Here is a 20,261-nt window from a genome sequence, read left to right as displayed (position 1 = left end):
GGAGCGATGATCCAGAGGGATGTTTGATACTCGGCCGGGTAACTGACTTGGATTCAGTGAGTCCAGGTTCAGTCTTTTGTGTATGTAGAAAATGTTTTAGATCTTTGAGTTCAGCTGCGATCACAAAAGGGTTTCTTATGGGAAAGAGATTAAAAATTCAGTACGATTGAATTATTTTTGCTTTCGTCCCTGTAAATGTCCAAACTCAGACTCTGTGATGTTTGTGTCAGTGTCATACAGTTAAAGGACATGAGACATTGTGTTGAGTTTGTCCTCACCTGTTCCCGTCTGCAGGCTTTCAAACACAAGTCTCACCTGAAAGATCACGAGAGGAGACACAGAGGAGAAAAACCCTTCGTCTGTCCGTCCTGCACCAAGGCCTTCGCTAAGGTACCGGTACTCACTGTAGTCACTCTGGGGGGCACTGCGGCCTTTAACTGAGTGTAGAAATTCTGCTGCCCTGCCCACATCTCACAGACAGCCCCCACCCCTGGTCTGGTTTCTAAGAAGAAAATAATCTGCATTGTATTTCAGTTTTAGCTTAAAAGGTAGCTGCATCAAAATATCTGAGCAGCCAGATCTGAGCACGGCTCTCGATCCTTCAGGCCACACATGAAGACATCTGACATCATACCAGCAACATTAAATAACATGGTGGACAGGACTTTCTATGACTCAGAAAGACGTCGTGGAAAATACTTTAAAAAAAAATATTTTTTTTAAACCATTTTGGCGATTAGAAAAATGTCACAACTTCTGTCAGATTTCAAGTCACTTTCCTGCTACGCATGTTTATTCTCTGTGGCTCTGGAATGTCGGAGAGGAAAAACTGAGGCCAGTCAACACTACAGTAGGGGAAGTAAGTATTTGATTTACTGTTGATTTTGTAAGTTTTCCCACCTACAAAGAGACAGAATCTAAAAAAAAAAAAATCCAGAAAATTGCATTGTCTGATTTTTAAATAATTAATTTGCATTTTATTGCATGAAATAAGTATTTCAACACCTAGAAAAACAAACCTTAATATTTGGTACAGTAGCCTTTGTTTGCAGTTACAGAGGTCAAATGTTTCCTGTAGTTTTTTACCATGTTTTCACACACTGCAGCAGGGATTTTGGTCCACTCCTCCATACAGATCTTCTCTAGATCTTTCAGGTTTGGAGTTTCAGCTCCCTCCAAAGATTTTCTATTGAGTTCAGGTCTGTATACTGGCCAGGCCACTCCAGGACCTTGAAATGCTTCTTACGGAGCCCCTCCTTAGTTGCCCTGGCTGTGTGTTTGGGGTCATTGTCATGCTGAAGACCCAGCCATGACCCATCTTCAATGCTCTTACTGAGGGAAGGAGGTTGTTTGCCAAAATCTCACAGTACATGACCCCATCCATCCTCCCTTCCATACGGTGCAGTCGTCCTGTCCCCTTTGCAGAAGAGCACCCCCAGAGTATGATGTTTCCACCCCCATGCTTCACGGTTGGGATGGTTTTCTTGGGGTTGTTCTCATCCTCTAAACATGGTAAGTAGGGATGTCCCGATCTGATCACGTGATCGGAAATTGGGCCCAATCATGTGGTTTCAGACTTGATTGAAATCGGACATTGCATCCCGATCACGAATCCGATATAGATTTTATCCTCATTATTTTGATCAGCGCTATTTCAGGCTCATTATTGCAGATTAATGGGCCTTTCACGCGTCAGAGGCGTGAGATGTGGTGTTTTTTAGAGGCGTCAGAAGCGTCGCTTTAGCTTGGCTTTTGACGTGACGCTTCTGACAGGAGCGCGCATTGCCGCTTGTCGGCAGGCTGACGCGGTCAAAGTTCAACCCGATCTTTTTTTTTTTCTTTTTTTTTCTTTAATCAATCAATCAATCAATCAATTTTTCTTTATATAGCGCCAAATCACAACAAACAGTTGCCCCAAGGCGCTTTATATTGTAAGGCAAGGCCATACAATAATTATGTAAAACCCCAACGGTCAAAACGACCCCCTGTGAGCAAGCACTTGGCTACAGTGGGAAGGAAAAACTCCCTTTTAACAGGAAGAAACCTCCAGCAGAACCAGGCTCAGGGAGGGGCAGTCTTCTGCTGGGACTGGTTGGGGCTGAGGGAGAGAACCAGGAAAAAGACATGCTGTGGAGGGGAGCAGAGATCGATCACTAATGATTAAATGCAGAGTGGTGCATACAGAGCAAAAAGAGAAAGAAACAGTGCATCATGGGAACCCCCCAGCAGTCTACGTCTATAGCAGCATAACTAAGGGATGGTTCAGGGTCACCTGATCCAGCCCTAACTATAAGCTTTAGCAAAAAGGAAAGTTTTAAGCCTAATCTTAAAAGCAGAGAGGGTGTCTGTCTCCCTGATCTGAATTGGGAGCTGGTTCCACAGGAGAGGAGCCTGAAAGCTGAAGGCTCTGCCTCCCATTCTACTCTTACAAACCCTAGGAACTACAAGTAAGCCTGCAGTCTGAGAGCGAAGCGCTCTATTGGGGTAATATGGTACTACAAGGTCCCTAAGATAAGATGGGACCTGATTATTCAAAACCTTATAAGTAAGAAGAAGAATTTTAAATTCTATTCTAGAATTAACAGGAAGCCAATGAAGAGAGGCCAATATGGGTGAGATATGCTCTCTCCTTCTAGTCCCCGTCAGTACTCTAGCTGCAGCATTTTGAATTAACTGAAGGCTTTTAAGGGAACTTTTAGGACAACCTGATAATAATGAATTACAATAGTCCAGCCTAGAGGAAATAAATGCATGAATTAGTTTTTCAGCATCACTCTGAGACAAGACCTTTCTAATTTTAGAGATATTGCGTAAATGCAAAAAAGCAGTCCTACATATTTGTTTAATATGCGCTTTGAATGACATATCCTGATCAAAAATGACTCCAAGATTTCTCACAATATTACTAGAGATCAGGGTAATGCCATCCAGAGTAAGCATCTGGTTAGACACCATGCTTCTAAGATTTGTGGGGCCAAGTACAATAACTTCAGTTTTATCTGAGTTTAAAAGCAGGAAATTAGAGGTCATCCATGTCTTTATGTCTGTAAGACAATCCTGCAGTTTAGCTAATTGGTGTGTGTCCTCTGGCTTCATGGATAGATAAAGCTGGGTATCATCTGCGTAACAATGAAAATTTAAGCAATACCGTCTAATAATACTGCCTAAGGGAAGCATGTATAAAGTGAATAAAATTGGTCCTAGCACAGAACCTTGTGGAACTCCATAATTAACTTTAGTCTGTGAAGACGGTTCCCCATTTACATGAACAAATTGTAATCTGTTAGACAAATATGATTCAAACCACTGCAGCGCAGTGCCTTTAATACCTATGGCATGCTCTAATCTCTGTAATAAAATTTTATGGTCAACAGTATCAAAAGCAGCACTGAGGTCTAACAGAACAAGCACAGAGATGAGTCCACTGTCCGAGGCCATAAGAAGATCATTTGTAACCTTCACTAATGCTGTTTCTGTACTATGATGAATTCTAAAACTGAAACTCTTCAAATAGACCATTCCTCTGCAGATGATCAATTAGCTGTTTTACAACTACCCTTTCAAGAATCTTTGAGAGAAAAGGAAGGTTGGAGATTGGCCTATAATTAGCTAAGATAGCTGGGTCAAGTGATGGCGAGAGAGAGAAAGAGTCTAACCAAATACCAGCATCACTGAAAGCAGCCAAAGATAACGATACATCTTTGGGATGGTTATGAGTAATTTTTTTCTCTAATAGTTAAAATTTTGTTAGCAAAGAAAGTCATGAAGTCATTACTAGTTAAAGTTAATGGAATACTCGGCTCAATAGAGCTCTGACTCTTTGTCAGCCTGGCTACAGTGCTGAAAAGAAACCTGGGGTTGTTCTTATTTTCTTCAATTAGTGATGAGTAGAAAGATGTCCTAGCTTTACGGAGGGCTTTTTTATAGAGCAACAGACTCTTTTTCCAGGCTAAGTGAAGATCTTCTAAATTAGTGAGACGCCATTTCCTCTCCAACTTACGGGTTATCTGCTTTAAGCTATGAGTTTGTGAGTTATACCACGGAGTCAGGCACTTCTGATTTAAAGCTCTCTTTTTCAGAGGAGCTACAGCATCCAAAGTTGTCTTCAATGAGGATGTAAAACTATTGACGAGATACTCTATCTCACTTACAGAGTTTAGGTAGCTACTCTGCACTGTGTTGGTATATGGCATTAGAGAACATAAAGAAGGAATCATATCCTTAAACCTAGTTACAGCGCTTTCTGAAAGACTTCTAGTGTAATGAAACTTATTCCCCACTGCTGGGTAGTCCATCAGAGTAAATGTAAATGTTATTAAGAAATGATCAGACAGAAGGGAGTTTTCCAGGGAATACTGTTAAGTCTTCTATTTCCATACCATAAGTCAGAACAAGATCTAAGATATGATTAAAGTGGTGGGTGGACTCATTTACATTTTGAGCAAAGCCAATAGAGTCTAATAATAGATTAAATGCAGTGTTGAGGCTGTCATTCTCAGCATCTGTGTGGATGTTAAAATCGCCCACTATAATGATCTTATCTGAGCTAAGCACTAAGTCAGACAAAAGGTCTGAAAATTCACAGAGAAACTCACAGTAACGACCAGGTGGACGATAGATAATAACAAATAAACTGGTTTTTGGGACTTCCAATTTGGATGGACAAGACTAAGAGTCAAGCTTTCAAATGAATTAAAGCTCTGTCTGGGTTTTGATTAATTAATAAGCTGGAATGGAAGATTGCTGCTAATCCTCCGCCTCGGCCCGTGCTACGAGCATTCTGACAGTTAGTGTGACTCGGGGGTGTTGACTCATTTAAACTAACATATTCATCCTGCTGTAACCAGGTTTCTGTAAGGCAGAATAAATCAATATGTTGATCAATTATTATATCATTTACTAACAGGGACTTAGAAGAGAGAGACCTAATGTTTAATAGACCACATTTAACTGTTTTAGTCTGTGGTGCAGTTGAAGGTGCCATATTATTTTTTCTTTTTGAATTTTTATGCTTAAATAGATTTTTGCTGGTTATTGGTGGTCTGGGAGCAGGCACCGTCTCTACGGGGATGGGGTAATGAGGGGATGGCAGGGGGAGAGAAGCTGCAGAGAGGTGTGTAAGACTACAACTCTGCTTCCTGTTCAACCGGACAGAGGTGGGGGGAGTTACGCGCACAGAGTTTCTTTCGCAGAACTGCTGTTGGTGTGTTCACGCACTCAGCCTGACGCCTCGATGGAATGACAAGAGGATGATGGACACTTTCCCACCGAAACTCTTGCTCAGTCATCCCTCTGTGCACAGCAGGACCCGGTGCTGACCAATTCCTCAGGATGACGATCTGTCATCTGATTAACAAAACAAAAAAAAAAAACAAATTGTCCAGTGATCGTTTGTCTGCAAAACAGAGCGAGAGATGGTGTGAGCACGAGTGACGTGCGCACTCATCACATTTAGGAGCGCGTCTTAAAGAGCTTCCATCTTCATTCACATTCACTGCGCTGCTCTGAACTTGTTGAACACTGATAAAGCATCAGAGGGACACTGAGGACTGTCAGGACGCAAATGTAAGTTTTTTTTTTCCTTTTACTTTTCAAGTTGACTTTTGAACTTTCGACGCTCTGAGCTGTGACGTAGCTTCGCGCTGTCCAATAGGAACGACGCGTCAGGCCAAAACACGGAAGACTAGTGGCAGAAACCACTGATCTGTACAAATGATAAATGGACTGCATTTATATAGATGCTCAAAGCGCTTTACAATTATGCCTCACATTCACCCCGATGTCAGGGTGCTGCCATACAAGGCGCTCACTACACACCGGGAGCAATAGGGGATTAAAGACCTTGCCAAAGGGCCCTTAGTGATTTTCCAGTCAGGCAGGGATTTGAGTGCAGAAACCACATGTCTGAAAAAAATCCTTGGAAATGTTTTTTGTTGTTGTTTTTTGTTACCTCAAAATTTCTGATTACTGTTTAAAAAAGTTAAATTGTAATTAAAATAGCTAAATCAAAAAATGGTTCTTTAAAAACCTTTCATCTATAAATTAATACCACCTGTTATTTCATATTAGATAATTTCTTGTTTAACATAAGGAACCTTTGACATTTATTTTTAGACAAATAAAATAACGTGGAAGTTTGTACATTTTTTTAAGTCTGGTAGATTATTACTTGATTGTTCAAGCTGCCTCAAGGAGAAGTGCACTGTTGAAGTGATAAATAATAAAATAAGGTGATTAAAATGAAATTATTATATATTTAGCATTTGTTCATTGTTCATTCAGTTTTGTAAAGTATCGGATCGGGACTCGGTATCGGCAGATACTCAAAATCAGATGACTCGCAATCGGATCGGGGCCAAAAAAAAAACCTGATTGGGACATCCCTAATGGTAAGTGGAGTTGATTCCAAAAAGCTCTATTCTGGTCTCATCTAACCACATGACCTTCTCCCATGCCTCCTCTGGATCATCCAGATGGTCACTGGTGAACTTCAAACGGGCCTGGACATGTGCTGGCTTGAGCAGGGGGACCTTGCTGCCCTGCAGGTGTTGTGAATGTGTAGGAACACGGACCCACAACAGGGGGTGTAAAAGAACGGGCAATGGATAAGCCAAACAGTAACAATTTAATGTTGTAAATTGTGCACAACGGAATACAGACAACAACAAGTTTGGAATTACAGTCAATTACACGTTGGGTGACGTGTGGGCAGGCTTGAGGATAGGAGACGCCCGTCCAGAACCGAGCCGGATCCCACACGGCCCTCACCGCCAACGGATCTGAAGAACACCGGAGCCGCCAAGTCCTGAGTCCCCAGGTGGTCACCGTCTTCAGCTGTCAGACCTGGTACTGCTGGCAGAGAACAGAAACAGCACAGGTGAGTGTGAGTACGCACACTCAGTAATCCCACAGTCTGTTCTTTTGGGAGGGAGCACCTCCACCTCCAGTCACACACTCGTGCAGCTCCTGTCTAACCACTTATCTGGTTGGGGTGTGAAGCGAAGCCGTCGCTGATCACACCAAACGCCAATCCCTCAGATAAGGCACACCACAGGAAAACGGCTGCAAAGAAGTTCAGACTCTAAGTCAGAGTTAAGTGTAGCAGAGAAATTACCTCCAAGGTAGCTGATTTCTCGGCGGGGAGGTGGAGTTGCAGTCCGGCCTTTAAGGTGGTGGTGATGTGGATGAGTGACAGCTGGTGCTGATGACGAGTAACAGCTGTCACTCCCGGTTGCTATGACGCCCTCTCGTGCTTGAAGCCCGCACTTCAAGCAGGGCGCCATCTGGTGGTGGTGGGCCAGCAGTACCTCCTCTTCAGCGGCCCACACAACAGCAGGATTTTAAACCATGACAGCATCGTGTTACTCATGTAATCTTTGTGACTGTGGTCCCAGCTCTCTTCAGGTCATTGACCAGGTCCTCCTGTGTAGTTCTGAGCTTTCTCAGAATCATCCTTACCACACAAAGTGAGATCTTGTATGGAATCCCAGACCGAGGGAGATTGACAGTCATCTTGTGTTTCTTCCACTTTCTAATAAATAATCATAACAGTTGTTGTCTTCAACCAAGCTGCTTGCCTGTTGTCCTGTAGTCCATCCCAGCCTTGTGCAGGTCTACAGTTTTGTCCCTGGTGTCCTTAGACAGCTCTTTGGTCTTGGCTATGGTGGACAGGTTGGAGTGTGATTGATTGAGTGTGTGAACAGGTGTCTTTTATGCAGGTAACAAGTTCAAACAGGTGCAATTAATACAGGTAAAGAGGGCAGAATAAGAGGGCTTCTTAAAGAAAAATTAACAGGTCTGTGAGAGACAGAATTCTTGCTGGTTGGTAGGTGGTCAAATACTTATTTTATGCACAAAAAAAATGCAAATTATTTAAAAATCATACAATGTGATTGTCTGGATTTTTTTTTTTTTTTTTTTTAGATTCTGTCTCTCACAGTTGAAGTGAACCTAAGTTACAGACCTCTACATTCTTTGTAGGTGAGAAAACCTGCAAAACTGACAGGGGGTCAAATACTTATTTTCCCCACTGTAGTGTTGACTGGCATCAGTTTTTACTTTCCAACATTCCAGAGCCACAGAAAATAAACAATGGATCAAATACTTATTTCCCCCACAGTATCTTAAAAACAATTCTACACCAGACTATAAATCATTTCTTCCAGGTCTTTAACTTGTGTGGGTTCTAATAAAAAGGCCAGAGTGCATCTGAAAAATGTACAACAGATTGACAGCCGTTTTTGTCCATAATAATTCTACCCACAATACCCCATAATGACAACATGAATAAAATATTTTTGAACTCTTTCCAACTTTTTTAAAATAAAAAACGAAGAAATCTCGTGTACTTAAGTATTCACAGCGTTTGTTCAGTACTTTGATGATGCACCTTTGGCAGCAATTCCAGCCTCAAGTCTTATTGAATCTGATGCCACAAGCTTGGTGCACCTATCTTTGGGCAGTTTGGTCCATTCCTCTTTGCAGCACCTCTCAAGCGCCATCAGGTTGGATGGGGAGCGTCGGTGCACAGACATTTTCAGATCTCTCCAGAGATGTTCAGTCAGATTCAGGTCTGGGCTCTGACTGGACCACTCAAGGACATTCACAGAGTTAATTTAATTTAATTTAATTAGCTTATAATGCGCCAAATCACAGCAAACGCCGTCTCAAGGCGCCTCACATAAAACAAGTCAACATAAAATTGAATAAATAATTAAAAATGAATAAAAAATTCAAATACATAAATAAAAAGGGAAGTAAAAGAATAAAACAAAAATAAAAACTATTCATAAGAAAGAGAATAAAATAGGTTTGAGTCTTGACTTAAAAATGTCCACAGACTCAGACTGCCTCACGGTCGCAGGAAGACTGTTCCACAGGGTTGGTGCACTATACGAAAAGGCTCTTTGACCTGCTGACTTCTTCACCCTGGGAGCACAGAGAAGTACCGCATCCTGCGACCGCAAAGCCCTAGCCGGCACGTAGAGTTCTACCATATCAGCCAGTTAAGATGGCGCCAGTCCATGAACAACCTTATAAGTCAATAACAAAACCTTAAAATCTGCTGTCACAGAGACAGGGAGCCAGTGCAGACATGCCAAAATGGGTGTGATATGTTCAGACCTTCTGCTACGTGTCAGAAGTCTGGCGGCAGCGTCCTGAACCAGCTGAAGACCCCTAATGCTGGACTGTGGTAACCCTGAAAATACAGTAATCTAGTCTAGAAGAAACAAAAGCATGAATCAGGGTCTCAGCATCAGCCATGGACAGGATGGGGCGGATCCTCGCTATATTTCTCAGATGGAAAAAAGCAGTCCTAGTAACATCCCTGATGGTGGAGGTCAAAAGACAACGTGGGATCAAAAATTACCCCAAGGTTCCTCATTTTGTCCGTATGATGTATGACACAGGAACCCAGGATGAGCGCCAGCTGGTCAAACTGATGCCAATGTCTCGCTGGACCAAGAACCATCATTTCAGTCTTATCAAAGTTTAAAAGTAGGAAGTTACAAGACATCCAACTTCTCACTGATAGAGGACAGTCCTCCAGGGATTTTATGGGAGTGAGATTTCCCACAGTTATCGGTATGTACAACTGAGTATCATCAGCATAACAATGAAAGGCAATCCCAAAACTCTGCAGTATATGCCCAAGGGGTGCCACATACAGGGAGAAAAGCAAGGGGCCTAAAACAGATCCCTGTGGAACCCCAAATCTCATGTCAGCAAGGTCAGAGGTAGTGCCATTATACAAGACACATTGAGAAAGACTGGACAGATATGACATCAACCAGGCAAGGGCACTTCCAGTAATCCCAAAAAAATTATCCAACCTATTGAGCAAAATATGATGATCCACAGTATCAAACGCAGCACTGAGATCTAACAACACCAAAACCGTAGTGGTGTCTGAGTCCATTGCTCACAGAAGATCATTCACTACTTAGTGAGCGCTGTCTCTGTGGAGTGATATTTCCAAAAAGCAGACTGCAGCAGCTCAAAAAGATCATTCTCAGTGAGGTGGTCTACAAGCTGCCATGAAACCACCTTTTCTAAAATTTTGGAACAGAATGATAGATTTGATATCGGCCTGTAATTTTTCAATACACTAGGGTCAAGGTCAGATTTCTTAAGTAATGGTTTAATCACTGCAGATTTAAAACATTTCAGAACAGATCCAGAGGTTAATGACAGATTAATAATTTCCAGCACAGTCGGCCCAAGAGTGGGCCACAGGACCTTAAACAATTTTGTTGGTATGGGATCAAATAAACAGGTTGTGCTTTTTGTAGACGCCACAAGTTTCGTCAGCACGCCCAATGAAATACTATTAAATTCTGTTAATCGAGGTAACACCTCAGTGGTAGCGCCCACCTCCATAGCAGGTTTTAATGGTTGGGCCGAGGCGTGCTGAGATATGCTCAGCCTAATATCTTCTATTTTCTTCTCAAAATAATCCAAGAAATTCTGTGCTGAAAAGGGAGAACGACTAACAGGTGGCTGCCCATGAATAAGAAATGTGACCGCGTCAAACAAAAACTTTGAGTTATGTTTAACTGATCAAATCAGAGTAATAGGTCCGCTTCGTGGCCAGTAGTGCATGATTATAATCTAAAATAGCATCCCGCCACACAAGGCAGAACACCTCTAATTTGGAATACGCCATTTCCGTTCCAAACCTCTAGCCTTCTGCCTGAGGTCACGCAAATAATCATTGAACCAAGGTGACTGTGCCTTAGGAGGGCGTGACCTTAAAAGAGGAGGTTCAATCTCATCAAGTGTAGTTTTAAGCATTAAATTTAGACTATCCGCGAGGCTGTCCACTGATTTAGCATTCTCCAGATTCCAAGCTAAAATATCAGGTAGTCTGGCCTCAAGTTCAGTCATAGTTGAGGGTTTAATACGACGCCGCAGTAGTAGACAAGGTTGTTGTTCCACTAAATGTGGCAGCATAAATGTAAACCTGATAAGTGAATGGTCCAAGACTATAGATGCGAGAGGCAAGATGTCAGTATTTGTGACAGCAAACCCACGTGCAAGAACCAGATCCAGGGTATTTCCACTAATGTGTGTTGGGTCCTGAATGCATTGCTGGAATCCTAAAGCATCCACAATTTGCATAAATGATTTGCTAAGGGGATCAGAGGGCTTATTTGTATGAATGTTAAAGTCACCAATAATCAAAATGTTATCTGCACTAGTTGACAAACTAGAGATGAACGCACCAAATTCATCTAAGAAGTTAGAATATGGGCCAGGGGGCCTATAAACAGAGACAAAATAACATAGCTGAGCTCCAGTTTTATGACCCTGACAGTATTTAGCATCACGGGCATAACGGAGAGTCAGATGCTCAAACGAATTATATTTGTGACCCCCAACAGCTAATAAAGAAAACCTAGATTTGTAAATAAAAGCCACACCCCCGCCTTGCTTCACACCACGAGACACGTGACTAAATGTGTACGCTGGTGGGCAGGCCTCATTCAGAGGAAGGAGAGTTGTGGGTTTGAGCCAGGTTTCACACAAGCCAATCATATCTAAATGATGATCCATGATTAAATCATTAATCAACAATGATTTCGAGGACAGTGTCAGATCCCGCTTTATATAAGACCAGCTCTCCGTCTCTGGGGTCCGACCTTCGTGTCTCCGCGGGTATTACCCGGCGGGGCTGCACAAAGGCTGTTTAAGCTGGTGGCGAGGAGATTCATCTAGCCGCTCACTGCCTCCATCCGGACGTCCACCCCGCTGACGCTGATCTCGCACCCCAGTCGAATAGCCTCCTTCTGGAACCAGGATACGAGCCGGCCACGCCCGTTAACGGCAGCTCTCCTCTTATGGATCAGGGCTCTTGGAATGTTGCTAGATTTTAATTTTAGTGACTCGTACAGCGAGTCCCCAGGATGCGTTAATTTCGTTAGAAACCAGACTAACCTTTTAGAGCACTTTTTGATGTTGTACACCCAAAAAACTTTAACTTTTACACCTTAAGAAGAATCAATAAATCCAATGTCTGAGCCTTAACACTTTAACTGCATGCTTGGAAATTTATTGCAGGTTTTGCAAGTGCTGACAACATAATCAAAATCGGTTATATGATGATAATTTCACAACAGTAATTCAAATATAATCAGAATAATGATTGGCAGAGATTTTTGTTTTTGATTCAATAATGCTATCTGATCTTACTCTGACTGGACTGGATTAACTTCTCAACAAATTTCCTAGGAGTGAGGGAAGGAGGTTTTTTTGATGTTAAAGTCCCCAGTTCGATGAACTTGGTCTCCTCTTCATCAGCTTTTAGTTGTTAGCTGACCACGATTCTTGTGATGTTGTAATCCTTCAGGAAATAATCCACATAAGAGTTTATATCCTTCAGGAAATAAATCCACATAAGAGTTTATTCCTTCTTCAATCAACCAAAAGTTGATCTAATCCATTCTGGAAAAATGTGATGCTCCATGAGAGAGAAAACGTTGAAACTTCCCCACTCAGACTTAAGGCCAGTGATTATTCTCCAATGCTCTGCTACTCCATGACTGGACGGCCTGAGTGGGAGTTGAAAACTCTCTCAAATAATCTCTTATGTTTCCAATCCTCTCGCTCCTCGATTCCAATTGCAGCTCACAAGATGGTCAAGTCTTGTGATCTCCTCGTAGCAGCGGAGAAGTGACAACAGCACCTCTCCCTGGAAGAATAACCCCGTTTCCTGTTGTTGTAAAGTTTTTATATGAAAACTCTTGTTGATGCTCAGTTGATCTTGGTTACCATAGGGATAATGGTGATTCAAAACCCCCTCCCATACTCCTCTCTTTTACTGGAAGCCATCTGGAGAACTCATGTCCTGGCTGTCAGTAAATCTATTGCGCAGGTTTCCTGTTTTTCTGAACACATCTTTTCTGAGAAACACATCTTTTCTAAATCATGTTACATCAATCACATTTAATCATATTCAATCATTTCATTTCAACTCTTTTTCACATAAAAACAATTCATATGATCATATACAACATTTTCATTCATTATTATTCATTTCATATCTTATTACATCTTAATGTTCTGAACAGTTGTTTTTATCATCAGCTCTTCTGGCCTCGCTTGCAACATCATCAACTTCCTTTTCTGTCTCTGCCTCTGCACAAAAACAACTTCTTTCAGTTCCTCTTTTCTCTGTAGCTGCACCCTTTATGAAAAACAACACTTTCCTCTTTCTTGTGACTGCATGAAAAACAACTCATATAATCATTCATTTTACTTATTTGTAACATACATTTTCTAATCAACTCTTACTTGTTATGTTGGAATCATTCTTAGATATTACTTTTAACACATTAATACTTCATTAGATCATACTTTGTCATTTTAAAATCATCTTAGACATATTCCATCGTCTTCACCACTGAGTTCATCCCGTGGGCCTCTCCATCTGCAATGGAAAAGTCCGGTATGACCTCACTTACTCCAGGAAAGTACCAAACATGGAAAAGTAGAACTGAGAACATTTAAATACACAGACCACAATGTACTGGACTTGGAGCACGATATAGACCCGGACAATAATTTCTTCTCAAATATCAATGACAGTTGTTGCTATTATACAGATGAACAGTTTAATCGGATCATTAAAAGGGATAACAAATTATCAATAATCCATTTCAACAGCAGAAGTCTATATGCAAACTTTAACAACATTAAAGAATATTTAAGTCAGATTAAAAAAATATTTAACATAATTGCTATATCAGAAACATGGATCAATGAAGATAAAGGAATGGATTTTGAACTGGATGGATATGAATTTAACTGTGTAAACAGAAAGAATAAGAGTGGAGGAGGAGTGGCTGTGTATGTGGATAAGAACATGGATTATAAAATAGTAGACAATATGACAACTGTGATTGATAACTTATTAGAATGTATAACTATTGAAATATGTGAAGAAAAAAGCAAAAATGTATTAGTCAGCTGTATATATAGAGCACCAGGATCTAGTATTGAAACATTCACTGACTGTATGGAAAAATGTTCTCAAAAACTAATCAAAAAACTGTGTTCATTTGTGGTGACTTAAATATTGATCTGCTCAATCCAAATAAGCATAAAATAACAGATGAATTTATCAGTATAATGTACAGTATGAGTTTATATCCAAAAATCACCAGGCCAAGCAGAATAACATCCCATAGTGCTACCTTAATTGATAATATATTCAGCAATGATATTGAGAATAACACTGTGAGTGGATTATTAATCAATGACATTAGTGATCATCTACCAGTTTTACCATCGTTTATAATAGAAACCATCGGCAGAATCAGCCAGAGGAGAAAATAAAATACAGGCGAGTGCGGACAGAGGAAAACATGAACACACTAAAGAAGGATTTACAGGAGCAAAACTGGGAAAAGGTATACAGTGAAAGTGATGTTGATAGTGCATATGAAACTTTTTTACAAATATTTACATCATTATATGATAAAAATTGTCCAATTAAACAAGACTACAGAAAACAAAAAATCCAAGCTCGACCATGGATGACGAAAGGGTTACGAAATGCATGTAATAAGAAAAATACACTGTATAGAGAATTCATAAAACTAAAGACTAAAGAGGCAGAAAATAGATATAAGAAATACAAAAATAGATTAACTAATATTATACGGGTATGTAGGAAGGAATATTATAGTAACATATTATATAATAACAAAAACAATATTAAAGGAATATGGGATATATTAAATAGCATTATCAAAAATGGTAATAAAAAACAGAGTTACCCTCAGTATTTCATTGATAATAATGTCAAGAAGGAAAATAAGGATGAGGTAGTCAACGGTTTAATAATTTTTTTGTAAATATTGGACCAAGCTTGGCAGAAAAAATTCCCGATTCCCAATCTGAGGATTGGGATAATAATCTCATAGAAAGAAATCCCTGTTCAATGTTCCTCACAGCAGTGGATGGAAATGAAATTATAGACATTGTGAATAATTGTAAATATAAAACATCTACCGATTTAAATGAAATTGATATGGTGGTGGTAAAACAGGTCATTGAATGGATTGAAGAACCATTAACATACATCTGTAACTTATCATTTCAAACCAGTAAATTTCCCAATCAAATGAAAATAGCTAAGGTTGTGCCGCTGTATAAGACTGGGGATAGACACCACTTCACAAATTATAGACCTGTTTCTTTGCTTCCACAATTTTCCAAATTATTAGAAAAGTTATTCAATAATAGATTAGACAAATTCATAAATAAACATAAATTAATTACTAATAGTCAATATGGATTCAGAGCACATAGTTCAACATCACTTGCATTAATAGAATCAGTTGAGGAGATTACAAACGCCATAGACCACAAATTACATTCAGTTGGAATATTTATAGACCTTAAAAAGGCTTTTGATACAATTAATCATGACATATTAATCAATAACTTGAACAGTATGGGATTAGGGGGTTGGTGTTGCACTGGGTGAGAAGCTACTTAAGTAACAGAAAACAGTTTGTGAAGTTGGGGGAATATACATCATCATGCTTGGACAATGCTTGTGGCGTCCCACAGGGGTCAGTATTGGGTCCAAAACTGTTTCTAATTTATATAAATGATATTGTCAATGTTTCCAAAATATTAAAATGAGTATTATTTGCAGATGACACAAGCATTTTTTGTTCAGGGGGGGATTTGCAGGAGTTACTGAGGAGGATCAGTATAGAAATGGGAAAATTGAAAATATGGTTTGACAGAAACAAATTATCATTAAACTTAAGTAAAACAAAATACATGTTATTTGGCTATTGTAATACAGACATACAGGTTCAGTTACAAGTCGAGGGGGTAGATATTGAAAGGGTACATGAAAATAAGTTTCTGGGGGTGATAATAGATGATAAGATAAACTGGAAGACTCATATAAAACATATACAAAGTAAACTGTCAAGAAGCATTTCAGTTCTAAACAAAGCGAAACATATTCTGGACCACAACTCACTCCGCATTCTTTACTGCTCACTGGTTTTACCATATTTACAGTACTGTGCAGAGGTATGGGGTAATACTTATAAAGGTACAACACAATCACTATCAGTAATGCAGAAAAGAGCTATAAGAATTATTCATAATACTGGCTATAGAGATCATACAAATCCACTATTTTTACAATCCAAATTCTTAAAATTCACAGACTTGGTTCATTTTCAAACAGTACAAATTGTGTATAAAGCAATAAACAATTTACTTCCAGCAAATATTAAAAATATGTTTTTTAACAGATCAGGGGATTACAGTCTGAGGGGGAAATTTAATTTAAAGCATCAGTGGGCACGAACAACATTAAAAGGTTTCTGTATTTCTGTCTGTGGGGTGAGGATGTGGAACAGATTGGGAGTGGGGCTCAAGCAATGTCCAAGCATGAACCAGTTCAAACAGCGGTACAAAATATGTTTTTTTCTGGGTATAGGGAGGAGGAAGGGTAATGAGGGTTAGGTGTTTTTGTTTTTTGCTTCGGCTTGTAAATATATAGTATTTTGTATGTAAGTAGGTATGTGTAGGTGTATATTTATGTTTGTGTATATATATGTGTATATATGTATATGTGTATATATGTGTATGTATATGTGTATGTATGTTGATGTGTGTATGTATATATATATGTGTATGTGTATGTATATGTATATATATATATTGATATCGGTTTAGGTGTGTAGGAATCTATGTGTATATGTGGCAAAGAGTATTACTGGTTGTGGGGAAGAAGGGGTAGGGATAAATAAGCTGATGCTTCACCCTACCCCTTTTCGGACATGTTGGGTACACAGTAGGAACTTTTTTATTGTTGTCTTTACTGATCTATCTTGTAATTGTTGTTGTATCAAATGTTCGAAATAAACAGTTTTCATTCATTCATTCATTCATTCAAACACTGTTCAGTTTATTCCAACAACGTGTGTATTAATCCAATGGCACGTATTATATTCCAAGATGAAAACAAGCTGGAAGCAAGCTTAAAGTCATCTTTCTTGACAACAGTGATCTGATGTTCATGAGACCCAGGGTAAGGACCCCAGTAGGGATGACAGTCTCACTGTTCGGAACCCGGCCAAGCAAACCCGGGTTCCGAGAGCGCCACTGGCACACATCAATCCGGCGAAGACGTGGACGGCCGGGCGAACAGTTCTCAGAGCCGACCAGCGGCACCACACGGGGTCTAACCGGATCCACAAGGTGCCAGGGTAGCACAGATCCTGCCAGAATTCTATGCACAGCTTGTCCGGAAGCCAAACAGCAGGCCAAACAGAGCTTCAGCTTCACCAGACGTCCACTCCGTCTCCCGCGGCGACGACTGCGCTTTCGGCTGAAAGGCAGCGCAGGAGCACAGCACAGAAAAGCCGGCACCTCAGATAAAAATGGGGGTGGAAAGTTCTGTCCACCCGCCGATAACGACACCGCACCACGAACTGGGGGCTGGAGATCCAGCAGAGTTTGGTGATCATACACCCGCAGTGCCTCTGACTCAAAAACAGTATAAATTAAAAACAATAAAATAACAAACAGACTGGAGAGCGGCAGACGAGCAGCCAGACACAATGGCGCCATCTTAGCACTCCCTCCAAGATTCAGGAGATTTCCTGAATCTTGGAGGAGAACCTGAAGAGTTGTCCTGAAAACACTCCTTTGATACTTGGCTGTGTGCTTAGGGTCATTGTCCTGCTGAAAGATGAACCGTCGCCCCAGTCTGTGGTCCAGAGCGCTCTGGAGCAGGTTTTCATCCAGGATGTCTCTGTACATTGCTGCATTCATCTTTCCCTCAATCCTGACTAGTCTCCCAGTTCCTGCTGCTGAAAAACATCCCCACAGCATGATGCTGCCACCACCATGCTTCACTGTAGGGATGGTGCCTGGTTTCCTCCAAACATGACCCCAAAGAGTTCAATCTTTCTCTCATCAGGCCACAGAATTTTGTTTCTCCTAGTCTGAGAGTCCTTCAGGTGCCTTTTGTCAAACTCCAGGTGGGCTCCCATGTGTCTTTTACTAAGGAGTGGCTTCTGTTTGGCCACTCTACCATACAGGGTTGAGTGGTGGATTGTTGCAGAAATTGAAGGTTCTCCTCTCTCCACAGAGGAATGTTAGAGCTCTGCCAGAGTGACATCAGGTTCTTGGTCAGCTCCCTGACTAAGGTCTTTCTCCCCCGATCACTCAGTTCAGACGGGCGTCCAGCTCTAGGAAGAGTCCTGGTGGATCTGAACTTCTTCCATTTACAGATGATGGAGGCTACTGTGCTCATTGGGACCTTCAGTGCAGCAGAAATGTTTCTGTACCCTTCCACAGATTTGTGCCTCCAGACAATCCTGTCTCAGAGGTCTACAGACAATTCCTTTGACTTCATGTTTGGTTTGTGCTCTGACTGTCAACTGTGGGACCTTATATGTAGACAGGTGTGTGTCTTTCCAAATCATGTCTAATCAACTGAATTTACCCCAGGTGGACTCCAGTTTATCAGGTTTGACTGGCAAAGCAGGCTGGACACAATTGCAGGACACAGAAACACAGCTCTGTGGTTTTAAAGCATTTACTTGAGATGTTAGCTGGAGTCGGTACACAGAAAGGCAGTCCAAAATGAACAACAGTACAAAAACATCAGGCTTAGGTGTGGTTGAGGCAAAACAAGCAGGTGGTCAAAAAAATCAAATCAAATCAATTTTATTTATATAGCGCCAAATCACAACAACAGTTGCCCCAAGGTGCTTTATATTGTAAGGCAAAAGCCATACAATAATTACGGAAAAACCCCAACGGTCAAAACGACCCCCTATGAGCAAGCACTTGGCCACAGTGGGAAAGAAAAACTCCCTTTTAACAGGAAGAAACCTCCAGCAGAACCAGGCTCAGGGAGGGGCAGTCTTCTGCTGGGACTGGTTGGGGCTGAGGGAGAGAACCAGGAAAAAGACATGCTGTGGAAGAGAGCAGAGATCAATCACTAATGATTAAATGCAGAGTGGTGCATACAGAGCAAAAAGAGAAAAGAAACACTCAGTGCATCATGGGAACCCCCCAGCAGTCTACGTCTATAGCAGCATAACTAAGGGATGGTTCAGGGTCACCTGATCCAGCCCTAACTATAAGCTTTAGCAAAAAGGAAAGTTTTAAGCCTAATCTTAAAAGTAGAGAGGGTGTCTGTCTCCCTGATCTGAATTGGGAGCTGGTTCCACAGGAGAGGAGCCTGAAAGCTGAAGGCTCTGCCTCCCATTCTACTCTTACAAACCCTAGGAACTACAAGTAAGCCTGCAGTCTGAGAGCAAAGCGCTCTATTGGGGTGATATGGTACTATGAGGTCCCTAAGATAAGATGGGACCTGATTATTCAAAACCTTATAAGTAAGAAGAAGAATTTTAAATTCTATTCTAGAATTAACAGGAAGCCAATGAAGAGAGGCCAACACGGGTGAGATATGCTCTCTCCTTCTAGTCCCCGTCAGTACTCTAGCTGCAGCATTTTGAATTAACTGAAGGCTTTTTAGGGAACTTTTAGGACAACCTGATAATAATGAATTACAATAGTCCAGCCTAGAGGAAATAAATGCATGAATTAGTTTTTCAGCATCACTCTGAGACAAGACCTTTCTAATTTTAGAGATACTGCGCAAATGCAAAAAAGCAGTCCTACATATTTGTTTAATATGCACATTGAATGACATATCCTGATCAAAAATGACTCCAAGATTTCTCACAGTATTACTAGAGGTCAGGGTAATGCTATCCAGAGTAAGGATCTGGTTAGACACCATGTTTCTAAGATTTGTGGGGCCAAATACAATAACTTCAGTTTTATCTGAATTTAAAAGCAGGAAAGTAGAGGTCATCCATGTCTTTATGTCTGTAAGACAATCCTGCAGTTTAGCTAATTGGTGTGTGTCCTCTGGCGTCATGGATAGATAAAGCTGGGTATCATCTGCGTAACAATGAAAATTTAAGCAATGCTTTCTAATAATACTGCCTAAGGGAAACATGTATAAAGTGAATAAAATTGGTCCTAGCACAGAACCTTGTGGAACTCCATAATTAACCTTAGTCTGTGAAGAAGATTCCCCATTTACATGAACAAATTGTAATCTATTAGATAAATATGATTCAAACCACCGCAGCGCAGTGCCTTTAATACCTATGGCATGCTCTAATCTCTGTAATAAAATTTTATGGTCAACAGTATCAAAAGCAGCACTGAGGTCTAACAGAACAAGCACAGAGATG

At 40.7% G+C, this 20,261-nt stretch overlaps 1 protein-coding gene across 1 annotated transcript in view; it reads left to right on the top strand.

Annotated features, from left to right (window-relative positions):
• Window positions 1–20,261, top strand: part of LOC117505786 (zinc finger and BTB domain-containing protein 14-like) — a 126,859-nt gene that overhangs the window by 91,835 nt on the left and 14,763 nt on the right. Inside the window, exon 8 of the mRNA XM_034165326.1 lies at window positions 295–390. Coding sequence (XP_034021217.1) covers window positions 295–390 — 96 coding nt within the window. The remainder of the gene's footprint in view (window positions 1–294; window positions 391–20,261) is intronic.

The sequence above is a fragment of the Thalassophryne amazonica genome, unplaced genomic scaffold, assembly GCF_902500255.1.
Source record: "Thalassophryne amazonica unplaced genomic scaffold, fThaAma1.1, whole genome shotgun sequence".
Taxonomy (NCBI): domain Eukaryota; kingdom Metazoa; phylum Chordata; class Actinopteri; order Batrachoidiformes; family Batrachoididae; genus Thalassophryne; species Thalassophryne amazonica.
The sequence above is the reverse complement of the archived record's forward strand: the minus strand, read 5'-3'. Positions and strand labels throughout refer to the sequence as shown.